This window comes from Manduca sexta, chromosome 5 (assembly GCF_014839805.1).
Source record: "Manduca sexta isolate Smith_Timp_Sample1 chromosome 5, JHU_Msex_v1.0, whole genome shotgun sequence".
Lineage (NCBI taxonomy): Eukaryota > Metazoa > Arthropoda > Insecta > Lepidoptera > Sphingidae > Manduca > Manduca sexta.
This window is the reverse complement of record NC_051119.1, coordinates 1,915,245-1,931,334: the sequence shown is the minus strand read 5'-3', so window position 1 is coordinate 1,931,334 and position 16,090 is coordinate 1,915,245. Positions and strand designations below refer to the sequence as shown.

Genomic DNA, 16,090 nt, shown 5'->3' with positions numbered 1-16,090 from the left:
TCCCTTTATCCTGTCTTTATTTTATAATGATTTTGAAAAGAGCAACAACAGAGTTTCTTGCCCGTTTTTGTCTGGTGAGAACTGCTTTTTGAAATGGTGGTAGAATTAATAGTGATGGAATCTTAATAATGTATAACATTTTACGAATTCAAATAAATAATTTTCTTTCATTTCAATAGTTTATTAATTATATTGTTATTTTACTAAATATTTGACATAAAAAAAAAACAATGTTTATTTAGCCATATCAATCATTTTTTTGCTAAATACAAGTGACATGCATGTTACAGGTGTTATGTAAAGATAGAAAATAACTCCCATGTTCTATCTTTACTGAACGTGCAAATTAATAATATTAAATATAAGGGCAGTAGTGTGACATTACATTAATCACATTATATTTATTATATTATGTATATACTATAAATTATGTATTTATCCTCACATTACATTAATAGCGATGAGCGTGGTATAGTATCAACAAATAAATTATTTATGTTTTCAAATTTGCGTCAACACTACACTCAACACATAACTCGGGCCGGGCGCGCCCGGGGCGAGGAAATGGTGACCGGTACAGGAAGGGGGAAGGAGTGGTCCTCAGTCTTCTACAACATGTCGCTGTACACGAGGGGAGCCGGGGGCACGGGTATAGTGCATGACGTCATAACTAACCGGACTAGTGTCTTTCTCGGAACAGGAGGGCAAGGAATCGTCCGGGGGAAAGTCTGTAAGCTCGTATACCTCGGCTTGCAGCAAATGCACCCTCGTGAAAGAGCATGCGTTCTGTATGAAGCCTGAGTGCACAATTGTATCAGGAAGGGTGGTGGTCTTTAAGTTGACGCCCCCCCCTGACGACTGAGGCGTGACGCGGGCGGTGCGGGTGCTTCGAGTGGCGCAGAAACAGGATGCACTGGAAAGTCAATGGGCGGCGGTGCGGAGAAGAGTACCTCCGTGCCTCGTGCCAACCTTCGAGCGGCCACCGCTCGCTCTCGATCTTCATCCAGGTGCTGAAGCAGTCGCGTCTGCAAAGTAGCGGCCTTGAACATGACGGCTGAGTGTGGCGGTGCGGCTAGCTGGTATTCAACTGATAGATGAACAGTAGCATGATATTAACCTTTATTGCTTAAATGCACCACTCATGGATAATGTACTTTCGTATTAATAAACGATTTAATAAAATCAGAATAATAGTTTTAGATATTACACAACTTTAAACTTTTTATAATATCAGTAAATAGTTTTATATATTATAATTCAACAATTATGTGCGTTAAGAAATGGTTGTTTTTAGGCGCTCGCTGCGTGTCGGCCTTACCTCGCGTTCCGTCCCCACGTGGAGTGGCGCGTGTGGCGGCGGCAAGCGGCTGCGGTGTGTCGCGAGTGGGTGACAAGGGCAGCAATGCTCCTGCACTCACCCTTTGACTCCGTACGAGCAGAATCCGCTCGCGCTCTCTATCAAAATCTGGGAACATTCTAGGTTCATGACTCCTTCGGGACGACAATCCGGCCCTACGCACTGCAACAACAATCAATTCTTCACACTACATTATGCAAGGCCTAGCACAGCCGCCACTCGGTGGCTCGATATATGAGAAAATATGCAGTCACATTTCTCAAGTTAAATAAGTTTCAGTAAGATTTAGTGGAAACGGAACAGACTGCTAAGACAATCCATTCCAATGATTAAAGAGTAAGTGGAAAGGAAAGGTTTAAATCTGTAATATAATACTCACTACAACATCTCATTATCAAGTATCTGCTATAGCGTTTATATAGAATGCACAACACCGCTGTTACTGCTAGCAGCACTACCGGCACCACGATAACTGCCGGGTCAAACCCACGCGTGCTCTGAAATACAAACAATTCTTATTCAAATGCTCCTATTTCATATTTACACGAAAAATGAAGTGAACAAGTTTGTCAGTAGCACCGACATAACTGCTTACAAGGTTATGGCGCGTTCTTTCGTTGAGAGTCAGTCTTCTTTATACAAAAGTTTATTGAGAAGAAAGACCGAAGAATATTTCTCAAGTTGAAGGTAATATTACGCGCACGGTGTGTGGACCGTGGCTCCTGCCATTATTGATGTTGTGTCATTTCATGATCGACTGAACAGTAACGTGGATTGCCATAGAGGGACCCTGTATCTAAAATTTGTTGGGAGGCTTCAGGGCAGTGCGAACTTTTGGACGCCTGCTTATTTTCATGTAGGAATGGGACAAGAGGGGCCCGAAAGCTCGGGGGCGCCGTATCACTGAGACGGCTGACAAGGCAGTAGCTACGCCCCTGCGACTGACGTTCCGTTGGACTTCAAAACAATTATTACTCGCAACACAGCACACATCTCCTCCTCAGCTATCTTACGTTACGGCCGCTATGTCGTTCATTTAATTCAGGCCAAATCGGTCATGCTTCTGCGGAGTCTGTTTAGTCTCTAGATTGTTGAGAGTCCGGTAGGGACATATTGAAATATTAATAAGATTTTTCATTACTAAAAGAATCTATGCTGAAGCAGTGTTCATATCACGTTGCTATTTATAGCTGGTTATTTTCCTGTTAAAATTAGTTAAAGTTGGCACTGAGCTAATCCTTAGTGATATTTTAAATCAATTTTATAAGCATATATTATAATTCTCTTTATTAGTTTGACGCGTGTCGTCACCGCACGGTTGTCTGGTTTCTGACTAAGAGATAGTGAAGAGAACAAGTATAACACTGAGTTAGATGAGATACTAAAGAAAAAGGGAGATACATACAATATATATGTCACAAAACATAGAAGATATAAAATAGGTTCTGTGTAAAGTACCTTTTAAAGTGACAATGTTGCTCAGCAATGTTGCACGTCTGCATAAAATCAGCGTAGTTATACGAAATGAAAATGTTTAATAACTGCATTTCTGTGTAATATGTTTGGGGTGGGCTGATCACCACGAACGTAAGGCAAAGCGGGATCAGTTTTCGAATTGGTGAAAATATTTATTTGCAGTGAATTTGTACTTATACCGAGTCATTTTGACATTGCTTTACTAAATGAAACCGCATACTCGTCTTCACCTTTGCTGACATTGTGCCAAAAATCATCCATTAATGACTAATATTTTTACGAAAAAACTTGGTTTTAGTTTTCTGATTTCTTGATCATTTTGTAGTTTAATGCGAATATGGCGTGTGCGTGAGTATATTTTTGACTGAAAGTATGATGTTGCCGCTGCGACGAATTTTCTTAGGGTGGTAGTAGTAACTTTTAGGTGCATAAAATTAAAATAACTTTTTATTAATATTTATTTTGTTCGAGACTTACAGTTTTTTATTTTACATCTACAGCTCAAGTAACTTATTGTAAAGTATTATTTCCAAGTAGATAAGTATGTAGTTCCATTCAGTAACGCGATGTCAAAATGACCCTGTATTATACAGGATTCCACCTGCCCTAACCAAGACGCGACACCCCGATAAGGTTACGGTGGTAAATACATTAATAAGTTGTCTAATAAATACCTCGGAGGCATCGTGCGAGCTACTTCCATCGTGAGCCGTCACGTTGTCCATCTGTCGCGTATCTCCAGCCTTCACGCGGACGGTGTCCATATCTTGCGCTCGCGCCGACACACCAATACACACATCGCGCGACTAGTTGGACCACGCGTACTGCTGATTTATTTAAACTTCGGGGAATAGAGATAGATAGATCTTTGAGGCCAACGTGGCAATTATTATTTACACTATATCAGAGCATTACAACGTCAGGGCGTCGATTCCTGTGCACTCACAATAGTTGCAATAAATTATTTTGTTGTGTCGAACAAATAAATTTAGGGATAATTTCATAATTATATTACCTACACTGTTTTACGTTATTATATAATTAATTCAAAATATTGGACGTGGGCGCATTGAAAAGAAATACGGGCTATCGGCATGAAACAAGAACCCGTGGGACTTCCTTCGACCCAGTCTTCAATAGAAACAGTAAAATCCCGAACGAGCTACTCGGAGGATTGTAATTACTTTTGTCTTGCAAGAAATAAAATGCTTTGATTTCTTGTATATTATTTATTTATGTACTTTTTGTGATAAACAGCAGCCCACATTTACATCTTACAATTATTTGTGTTTACACACATTAACACATACACACACAGACGCACGCACGCACACACACATAAGGTGCGCTGGTCGTAGTTATGTTTTCGGAGCTAACAAACAGAATACCTGTATTTCACCGTTCCATGGAAGATCCGGACTAACGCTGCGCAAGAATTTGCCTTATTTTAAATTGAGTATTTACTGTTTTCCTTTAATTTTCTAGCTACATAGTAGGTACCATAAAACAAAACAATCTCGTTAAACAACGGATTAAAATCATTTGATCTTGCACTTGTAAGATATTGCAAGTGTTTGGCAAAATTTATACACGAAGACGAGTGAGCTCAGTATTTATGTCGTTTTTAGCTCAGTTGAGTAACGGATTTTGTTGATTTGTTAGCTATTGACGCGTGTACCTACTAATAATAATAATAATAATAAAAGCCTTTATTCACTGACCAAATATACTACAATTTTTAACTTATTTTACAAGAACCAGTTAATGCAAAAGAATGCCTTGTTATTCTTCAGCAACCAGTTTGTTGGTCAGGTTGTCCTTCGACATAGGCCTCCCCTAGTTTCTTCCACTCATCTCTATCATGAGTTAGTCTTCTCCATCCTTTTGGTAGATCATCCTCCCATCTTTTAATTTGTCTTCCCTTTTGTCTTTTCCATTCCTAGGATACCATTCCATTATATCTTTCGTCCATTTTTCTCTACTTGTTCTCATAATGTGACCAGTCCAATTCCATTTGAGCTTTTTTATTTTTTGTAAAACATCGATTACTTTTGTTTTTCTCCTTATTTTTGTGGACTTCCACCTGTCCCTTAACCTTATGTTTAGCATGCTCCGCTCCATATTGCGTTGGCACACTATAAGTTTTGGTTGTTTTTGCTTGTAGCGGGCCATGTCTGACACCCATAAGTTAAACATGGGAGAATGCACGTGTTATACAGTTTGCTTTTCACTGACATTGGTATCGTTTCGTTCTTAACTATTTCTTTGAGCATCCAATAGCGTTTCCAAGTGTTACTTATTCTTCTATCAATTTCTTTTGAGTATTGATCTTTTATTGATATCAGTTGTCCCAAATATATATATTCATCAACATATTCGATCACATCTTGTCCTATTTTTATGTTTTCTTTCATTGTGTTCGTCATTATTTTAGTTTTCGCTGGATTCATAGACAGGCCTGCTTTCTTGCTTTCATTATCTAATTGCTGCGTGTACCTACTACATCATATTATATTTTTTTTTAAATTATAATGCCATTCGTGACAGGTAAGACCGTCTGCCTAGAATATTTAAAAAATAGAAAATTGGCTTCTACAAATACAATAAAATATATTTTTTTTCGAATATGCTCCTTTCATGGAATAAGTATAAAATCGTTTCAATATAAATTTTAAAGAATATTTGAAACTTTATCTGTGAAAGAACTCTCTTTGTCACATATTTTTAAAAGTATGATTCATGGTACGATCAGCAACAAAAGTCGATGAACAGATACTAATTTACAAAACACCTGAACATTGAAACGGATCATAAATCACTTACCAAAGAAGAGTACAGATTAAGGTTATCATTTCAATATGGATACCAAAGTAAAGGATTGGCTGAAAAAAATATGAAAAAGAAACTGACGTTTACGTTGAATCCTTCAAAGAGAATCTCCTGCCAGAATAATTTTGAATTTACACATTTGTCCTTAAACCGGCCAGTGCTCTATAAAATAGGGTGTTTAAAATGTAACTAACCTATTCCTATTAATATTATAATATTACTTACTAAAGTATTACGATATTTTGTCCATACTTAAAATTTATAATTCTGGTTATTAACTTCAATATATACTATTATATAAACCTGAAGAGTTTGTTTGTTTGAATGCGCTAAACTCAGGAACTGCTTAACCGATTTTGAAAATATTTCACTAATAAGAAGCTACATTACTCTTAAGAGCTATACGCTACTTTCTATCACGGATAAATATAAAGCAAGACTTTAGTCCTTGAAAAACATTTTCACGCAGGCGGAGTAGCGAGCCAAAGCTAGTATGTTATAAAATAACAATTTAATTGAAATTCTGGACTGTTGAAACAAAAAATTGTATATAAAATAAATAATTTACTAATTTCAGCCACATTTGTATTTATTACAGATCATAAATAATTGTCGCTAGTAAAGTTTAGCAGTGAATGGTTTAACAGCGTTCAGCTACTTTTGTATTTCAATTATGACAAGTTGTTTTGTATTTAAATTAATCAGTAACTTATGGTAAATGATAATGATTAGGAAATATTGGAAATAAATTATGTTCGCCGACTTCTGTTGCTGACTGTACTTTCTCAAAGCAATATTAAAGACTTACAAAAATAATTCGCCTTAATTTAAAATGCGCCCGACTTTCCCCCGATGCACCTATGCACACACATACACACACACCAACACGCACGCACACACACGTCTTCATAACACTGCAAGGCCTCACTGGTCGGCAGTGTGTTTATAAGAGTCAAATCCACACGGTCACGAGCGATCGACGGGCACACAACTACTGCATTCTCTGTCGGAGTACTGGGTCTCGATGCGTGTGATGTGCGCGTGGGCTTCTCACAGGGTGTCCACCGGCACCAGCACGGGCGGCTGAGGTCTCTGAGTGGTAGTAGCAGTCCCCCGAGGCATTTCCGGGTCAGAGGCGGGTGGAGGAGGAACCGGGTGCACTGACTCCTGCACCGACCGACTTTTGCCATCTTTATAACACATTGCGTCGAAAATGCTAGCTGTTAGAAATAAATTATCATGTGGTTTACCTCCAATACGTCACACACATCTGAATTTTTTTTTTTTTGTTTCAACTGCGAATTTACACATGTTTAGTAAAATTAATCGTAAAGACAATAATAATTGTTATGGAACATTAAGGGTCTGTTTCACAAGTTTCAAGTAAACTGAATTTGAGAGATTTAATTTTATTAAATATCTAATAATAGTACTGTAATGTTGTTGGGGGGCATATAATAATATACGCGGGTGTAAATTTATAAAGTTTTATTCGGTTCGAAGGTAAGTACATACACAGACCTATGTCGCGTCGTGTTGTTGCGGGCCGACTGGCGACGCGCGCGCCACGTGGACGCTAGCGCAGCTGCGGGAGCGGGTGAGTGAGCGCGGGGCGAGGTATAGCCGCGACCATATATTCCGCGTGGGGTAGGCACAGAGCCGCGCGAATGGATCGTGATGTATTTCCAGTGCGTTACATACTCCCCCTCTAGTTCGAACGAGTCGTCCTCGCGTTCGGACTAGAACCTGCTACCTTACGAGGTCTGCCACGTTTGCGCTTTTCTCTAACGGGGGTCTCAACATCGCCGACAAACGGAGTCAAGTGAGACACGTGGTAACGTCCAACCTGTTCGCCTCCGCGGGTATTCACTAACAAATAGGTGGTAGGGCTCGCCACTTCTTTGATCTTATAAGGGCCATCCCTCCGTGGTATAAATTTGGCGCATTGCCCAGGGCCCGCGTCATTTATCCCCTGTGTCTTTATTAGGACTAAATCACCCACCTTGTATTCTGGGGTGGACGTCTACCTTCGTCTGCATACTGCTTATGAAGCGACTGACCACGTTCGTGAACATCCCTAGCGTCGAGGAGCGCTGTCGACAACTTACGCAAATAGGGCGTAACATTAGCAATGAAGTTATCATTATCCACGATGGTCTTCATATCGGCTACGACGTCAGCTGGCGCGCGCAGCTCTCTCCCGAAAGTGAGGAAAGCTGGTGAAAAGCCCGTACTGGCCGTGGTGGCGGAGTTCATCGCGAATCTTATGGCTCCGAGGTGCGTATCCCATGATGAATGGTCTTTGCCCACCAGTATAGCCAGTTGCGGTTTCAGGTCGCGGTTTTTCCTTTCAACGGGGTTCGCGGCAGGGTGATACAACGGCGTCAAGCATTGCTTGATCCCCATCACGTGACAGACTTGTTGCATCACTTCTGCAACGAATTGAACCCCGTTGTCGCTAATTATCCTACGCGGGACCCCGAATCGCAGAAATACTTCGGATATAAGTGTCTCAGCACATTCAATGCTGGTGGCGTTCTCTAAAGCAAAAAGCTCGACCCATCGAGAACACGTGTCTTCTGCGATTAAGATCCAACGCGACCCTTTGGATGTCTTCGGCAAAGGGCCGAACAAATCCACGGACAGCACTTCAAACCATCGAGTTGGTGCGGGTGTTTGAAGCAGTCCCGTGGGTCTTCTATTATCAGCTTTATACCGCTGACAAGCTGAGCAGTGTTTTACATAATCGTAAACAAAAGCTCTCATACCTGACCAGTAATATTTCCTGCTGATACGCTGCAACGTCCGCTCGGCGCCGAAATGGCCTGCAGTCGGAGCGTCATGGTAGTCGGCAAGGACACCGTCCCTCTCGTGCTTTGGAACCACGAGACAGGCGGAATCGAGGTCTTCGGCCTCGGGTGTACACCTATATAATACTCCATCCGATATCAAATACCCGCGATTTGACCAACCCCTCCCCCTGAACAAATCGTCGGTATCCTCTAGGTCCTCTATGATACCTTTTAGTACGGGATCCTTGAGTTGATTCTCGCGTACCTCACTAGGCGACTTGCGTGGCACATCGACAGTTGCCAGACATATCTCGCATCCACCTGTGGTTGCCTCGCAACAGGCGGGGCGGCTCAACGTGTCGGCTATCACGTTGACCTTACCTGGAGTGTATTGTATGTGCAAATTGTAAGCCTGGAGGGTTAGGGCCCACCTCGCAAGGCGGCCGCTGGGAGATTTAAGGTTCATCAGCCATCGCAGAGGCTGATGGTCAGATTTTACCACTACTTCGGACCCCTCTATATAGCCCCTAAACTTTGTCACTGACCAGACAACAGCGAGGGCTTCCCGTTCGGTCGTGGTGTAATTTCGTTCAGCCGGCTCTAAGAGGCGGCTGGCGTACTCTATGGGTCTTTCATCGGGGCCCTCCCCCTGCATCAGAACTGCGCCGAGACAGTACCCGCTGCTGTCTGTCATAAGGGAGAAAGGTTTGGACTCATCGGCCTGGCGGAGTATCGGCGCGGTGATCAAGAGCTCTTTCAAGCGCTCAAAAGCGGTCCGCTGTGCGTCTCCCCATTGCCAATTGCTGTTCTTCTTCAGCAGATCTGTCAAGGGTTTCGCGACGTTAGCGTACCCAGGCACGAAGCGCCGGAACCAGCTGGAAGTCGCTAAAAATCCCTTCAGCTGTCTCTCGGTCTTCGGCTCAGGCATGTCAGCAATCGCAGAGGTTTTGCTTGGATCCGCTTGCAGTCCGCCAGGAACGATTATGTGACCCAGGAATTTCACTGAATCACAAGCGAAACAGCTCTTCTTCCTGTTAACCCGCAGACTGAACATTTCGAGTCTCTCGAAGACTGCTTCGAGGTCCTCGATATGCTCTTCGAAAGATGGTGATAGGATTATCAGATCGTCGAGATAACCTAAAATCGTCACTGTTCTACTGCCTACGAGGTCTGATCCATACACTTCGGCACCATCAGAATTCGGAGCTCGGCGATGGACGTTCAAGTTCGACTTGAACCTATCAATGAGCCGCTGAAATGTGGCACCTGAATTACGTAGACCCATGGGCATCCTGATAAATCTAAATGTGCCGGAAGGTGTGACAACAGCCGTTTTGTCGCGGTCTTCTTCCGCGACGCATACCTGGAAATAGCCAGAGTGGAGGTCGAGTGTCGTCATGTAGCTAGTCGTTTTGGCAGCATGGAGTACATCCTCCAGGCGCGGAAGCGGATACCGGTCGGGCTTAGTCACGGCGTTGAGCTTACGGTAGTCTACACACAGCCGGACTCCGCCGTCCTTCTTCGAGACTAGAACTACATTAGCCGCCCAGGGCGACTCGCACTCCTCTATCACCTCTGCACGCAGCAGCTTCTCGAGCTCGCCATCCAACAGCTCCTTCTTACCTGGAGACATCCGGTACGGTGGGGAAGCGGTCGGCTCCTCCTTCTCATCCACCCGGATGCGATGGGTAGCATAGGTAGTTGGAGGTCCTTCAGTAGCGAAGCGTTCAGCTCTGCTGACTATCAGCTGATTCAACTGTGTCCGTTGAGAGGGTGACAGCTTGGATCCCTCATTATCGGTCAGTGTGAGTTGACTCGTATTAGCTAGCATTAATTCTGCATCGTTAGTTTTCGTAAGGCTATACGAACGCGTAAACGGATATTTATGTTTTGGTGTGTCCGAAAAATACCAGCAGCTCTGCGCGAGGTTAAGGAGGATGCCTGCTTGAGCAATAAAGTTTTGGCCCAGGAGCGTACGATTATTTGCTTCCGGCATCGCTAAAAAAGTCGTAGTGATACCGCGTCCGCAAACAGTGACAGTCGTTTCACATGACAAAATAGTACGTACCTGCTGAGTGCCGTCTGCAAGACATATAGACCGTTGCGCCTTTTCGAAAACGGTTCCGTTATTCGCTAATATTCTATATAACCCGGGACTAGCGAGGCTCTCGGTGGCGCCGGTGTCTAGTACGGCGACGCCCATTAATGAAGCAACCTGTATCTTTATGACAGGCCGTACCGGATCAAAATCCTGGGTAAAAACGCTTTGGAAACTCACCTTATCGGGGACTCCGCTTTTGCAGTGAGGGCACTTTGAGCGAATCGTTCCCTGTCGCCCACACCCATAACATGATAGGGGTACCTTTTGTGTCTCACTATCATCGGTTTTCGGCTTTTTTTTGCACTCTTCTACAGAATGGCCGAACCGCCTACAAAAGCGCACCGCGGCCTCACGCGTTTTTGTAACGAATTATTATTATCGTTTGAACTAGAACAGGGAGTATTAACATCTTTGGGAACATTAGACGTGACGGGTACAACTGTATCACAACTACCGGCTTGTTTAAAACCGCTCGTGCCTTCCCCGCTCGGATTGTGTAACAAAGACCTTACCTCGCCCAGTGACTCCTCTACACACCTGACTTGCTCGAGGAGACCGTCGAGTCCCGCAGTAACACTTTCACGAGTCACACGTTTCCTAATTCTACGGTTTAGTAATCCATACACTATATCTATTTGCATCTCTTCGGGGACACTATAAGGTAACCTCGCGAGGTTAGCGCGCACTCGCGAAACGAAAGTGTCCACTCGTTCGTCGCCTTGTTCGCGGGAGAAAATCTCGCGAAGAATCTTGTGGGCCGGGCGTGGCGTGCCGTACATCGCTCGTAGTCGTCGTATCGCCTCATCCCACGTCGTCACCGCTGCCTTTACGCCGCGCCACCAAACGGCGGCTTCTCCGGCAAGCAGCATGGCAAGGCCACGCAGCGCATGCTCGTCGCTCACCGACGCGCACTCTTTATACACGGTGACGTTGTCCACGAAGGCTTCCAGTTCATCGGCACTCCGAGCGGCGCCGTCGAATCGAGCTGTACATCGGGAGAAATTGCCTGACGAACTCAGGGCCGAGCAAGTCACGGTCGATGGGGTCGGAGTGGGGCCTCCTCGCTCGCCGGTTGGCGGCGGTGTCCCGACCCTTCCGATGACATTGGCGATCAGCCTCGCCAGTTGCTCTTCGGAGATCCCGATTAAGTCATCGCGGCGTCCCGTATTCGGCGTTGCCGCGGGGTCCGAGTGCGTGGCTTGTAAAACCTCTAAGCGTTGATCCTCGTCCGTTGACTCGTCGCCGGCTCCGTCGGTGTTTTTAGCTTTTAACCGAGTCGTCCGCGGCATCTTCGTATGCTTTCTTCTTGACGAAGTAAACGCACCACGTAAATTTTATTTTACGGTATGTCCGTTACACTGACGAGTCGCGTTTACTAGGTAGGTACTCACTAGCACTCGCGATCTCAGTCCGTAGTACTTGCCTCTAGTTGGGCGCCATGTAATGTTGTTGGGGGGCATATAATAATATACGCGGGTGTAAATTTATAAAGTTTTATTCGGTTCGAAGGTAAGTACATACACAGACCTATGTCGCGTCGTGTTGTTGCGGGCCGACTGGCGACGCGCGCGCCACGTGGACGCGGCGCAGCTGCGGGAGCGGGTGAGTGAGCGCGGGGCGAGGTATAGCCGCGACCATATATTCCGCGTGGGGTAGGCACAGAGCCGCGCGAATGGATCGTGATGTATTTCCAGTGCGTTACAGTACTCATTTATTTGTGAGCATAGAGTGTTTTATTTGTATTTGATCGGCTTATACATTTGTGTGAGAAGCATTTACTCAGAAGTTGTGAAACAGGACCTGAACCTATATAATATCCAGCTGTATTTGCTAAACAAATATACTTGTGTCATGAGGTTCGAACTACAAAGAATTTCCTTCCTTCGGAACGTCCAGCGTGCTCTATTAAACTTATCGTGGATCTGTATTTATGCTGTTAATTTAAAATACTTAAATGAATAGCTGATAAATATTAAAATATCACAATGATAATGCTGATGGTAAGATATATTTTGTATCCGCCCGGAGAGCGACCACCGTACACAAGGTAGCTAATAGTAAGTGAGTCGCGTTCCGGGATCAGCCTGTGTATATCCGGTTCAAAAAGGCCGACATAATTGTATCGACGAGGGATAATCATCTTTAGTCAGTCGACACTCTATGTAGGCCGCACTCTGCTTTCCATCAGATGCAGTGGCGTCACATTATCCTGCTCGTACACACCAATAGTTTTTAATTACCAAAAAAATGACATAGATAATAAAGAATAAGTACATTATAAATATTCAGAATATTTTTGTATGTAAATGACAAAGCTATGACGAGTTAAAATTATCGCGTCTCATGTCGGTGTTGCCGCGGGATTTGAACATTTTCAAAGAAACACCATAAATGTGTGTAAAACAAGATTATTTTATGAATGACAAGACATAGACACAAGTTGTATGAATTGACTAACAGATCAGAAAACTAGAATTATGAATCAATATACGTTCTGACCAAAACTTTATTTTTTAGCGTGTTTTTTACATGTGCTCCCTGTTCAGTAACGGTAGCAGATAAGGATATTTTATATTTTGGTAATTAAAAAATAATGGTGTATAAAAGGAAAATATATACCTACATAATACTGATTAGAATGTAGCGGCGGACTTACCACAACACTTACGTATCCATACACGGATACAAATCACCATGACGACCATAATCACTGCAGTTACTATCAAAGCTATCGTCTCAGACCCCAATGCCATCGCGCATGCGCGATTCTCTGAACAGTCCGGGTGTATGAGATGTAGGTGATACCACGACAGGAACAGTGCGCGTGCTCTCTCTTCTGCTGGATGAAGATGTTGTCGCCACTGCAATTACTGACTGCTATCAGACAACACAATAAAACAATTATGCTTATAATTCAATAGTTCGTAAAACCTGTACTCCTTAGGGAAGCAAGAGACCTTTGCAAGTTAAACCATGTTCTTTCGCCTCTCAGTTCGTTCAGTCGGTCAGAATTATGCCACAATACTATCATTCAGATGCTATCAGCTATTTTGAAGTATTTAGTGGGTACTAAGAACAGCCCGCAATAGGTCTGAGTGGTGGAGTAAGGCTTAAACCCTCTCAGAAGTAGAGGTGGCCCGAGTTCAACAGTGGCCGCTATATAATACAGAGCTGGTATTGTTCTAAGTATTGAGACCACACACATGTGCGTCATAATCAAATTTAGTAAAAAGTATGATGAAGTGGATTTTCGCCACTGAAGGAACCTTAATAGGTTGAGTTTGAACAACTTGCAGAACAGAAATAGTGCAGAATAATATACACTTAAATAAAGGAAAAATTGTAATATACATAGACTATTATATTAACCTTGGATTATGTATCTTAACAAAGAACAATTAATGAGCAAAGATATAGACATGGGGATCGAAAGAATAGGTCCTTTAAAGAGATATCTAATGATGTTAAAAGATCTATGCTTGTGAAAAGTACCTCCAATGATTAATGTGTTAAGAAAAGACAAATGTAAATAGAGGTGGATGACCCATCAATCGGTATCCAAGGGAAGAAAAAGAAATAAAGTTTCATACCGAGTGGAAAAAGGAAACCAAGTTGACAGTTGACACCACTTTTACATACCGAGGGAGAGTACCTCACGGTAGAGCAAGGAAACAGCCGAGGCCTATGCTGCTAAGCGCACCGAAATTTGAGATGTGCAATAAAACTGTTTAATTAAAAACTATTTAAGGCCTGTTTCACAACTTCGGAGTAAATGTTACTCGACACATGAATGTGTAAGTCGACCAAATACAGAAGTCACACTTTCAATTAATTAGTAATAACATTACTTGTTTAATACCAAAACTGATAAGTAGAAAAAATCCTGAGACTTGTGAAACAGGCCTTAAATATTGTTAAATTTGTTGTACCTGTCAAATATATTATATTGAGTGTAATAGTAGGACGGCCCAGTGGTCTCGTGTTGACTGCTCCAAGCGCTGCTGCCAGTGCGACTAGACGTAGGACGCGGACACACTGTGCAACTATTCGCAGGTAAATTCCTTTCCTGAAACACTTATAAGCATAGCTGTTAGCTGTCACCACTTTAACTGATATGTTATCATTGAATTCAAAGGCAAGGAAACTCCCGTTTTAGCCCCCTTCCAAATGATCACTCCACCTGACATGCGTAATGACTGCGGTCTGCTTACGAAGAACTACATCTGGGGCGTAGTTGCCACTTTACGCAAGGCCGGAATATTAAATTAAAAAATACTAAGTCTTTAATTACAAAATAAAATGTGGTAGGTAGGTATGTGAAACAAGGGAAACATAATAAATATGCATTGAGAGTTTTTGTTTATACCTAAATAACAAAGCTATGACGAGTTAATGTTTTCATAATTCTGCGTAAGGTGTTAGACACAACACGTGGGCAGTAACACTTACTATGTAAATCACACTTCTGATTAGCATTCATCAATGAGTAATGTCCATAAAAGTCGACAATAAAACAATAAGTAGTATGAATTGAGTAACGGACGCTAGAGAACCAGAATTATGAATCAATGTAACATTTGACCAAAATTACCTTTTTTAAGGATAAATTTATAGCATCGTATTTTTTTGTCACATTGCGTTCAGTAACGATAGCATATATCGATATTTTTTTTTTATTTTTAGTAACTAAATCTAGTGTTACACCACTCATACACTATTATCACTACCTCATGTTTGATATGAATACATATCAAGTATGTAGTGTTCTAGGATAATATTCGGCAACAATATAATCATAATTCGGTTATATATTCCATCACTGACTTTTTGGCACACATTAAACTAGGCCTCGACTGTAGTCTGGACATGTTACTTCTGTTGAGTAAAATAATAATTGGAAAACTATTCTATTGTAGCTCAACTTAATCGTAGCGATACGTAGGACTATCTGTACGATGTCAGCGACATCTATTTTTATTTATTTAAAAAATCTGAATAAGAATGCAAATATTTCCTGCGGGAGGACATTACGGGGATAAATATTATATTAATTCAATACATTATCTATGTGAACTATTTCATCCATGCATAGGTTTCCGTATTTTTTTCAAATGACCTCTAAACCTTTAATCATTTTCCCAAGATCCGATTTATCATATTAGTAAGATAGATAGGTTGAGGAAAAAATTATGGAATAAATTATCTTCTCGTACCTACACTACCCAGGGGAATACTTCTTTCACTTCGTGATGGGAAACTTAAATAAAAAGCAACTTAATTCTGTGGAATTTTATATTTCTCTGTTATATAATAATTCAGTAAAAATAATGTACATTTCGAAACTTTGGTGTGACGTCACACGAACGACCGGCAACTGGCGACCGAACGTCGCTCGTCGCCAGACTTTATCCAACTCATCTCATATAGGAGAGACGTACGAAAATAATAGTAACAAAAATAAACTGAGTACCAAATATAATACAACATATCTAGTAATTCGGGGCCACAAGACAGCTGATAGGGTTACCATCTATT

General features: G+C 42.3%; 1 protein-coding gene and 1 long non-coding RNA gene across 2 annotated transcripts in view; both read right to left on the bottom strand.

The window, feature by feature from the left end:
* Positions 1 to 174: 174 nt before the first annotated feature.
* On the bottom strand, positions 175 to 3,737 carry LOC115446257. The gene is made up of 4 exons (XM_030172852.2): positions 3,508 to 3,737; positions 1,737 to 1,854; positions 1,319 to 1,519; positions 175 to 1,087 (listed from the first exon to the last, which is right to left on the bottom strand). The coding sequence occupies exons 1-4, from the start codon at positions 3,595 to 3,597 to the stop codon at positions 834 to 836; spliced, it is 663 nt and encodes a 220-aa protein (XP_030028712.1). The 5' UTR covers positions 3,598 to 3,737; the 3' UTR covers positions 175 to 833.
* Positions 3,738 to 15,829: 12,092 nt separating this feature from the next.
* LOC119190818 overlaps positions 15,830 to 16,090 on the bottom strand; it is a 5,094-nt gene continuing 4,833 nt past the window's right edge. The window contains exon 2 of the long non-coding RNA XR_005113156.1: positions 15,830 to 16,090. This exon is cut by the window's right edge and continues 2,150 nt beyond it. This is a non-coding gene — a long non-coding RNA (uncharacterized LOC119190818).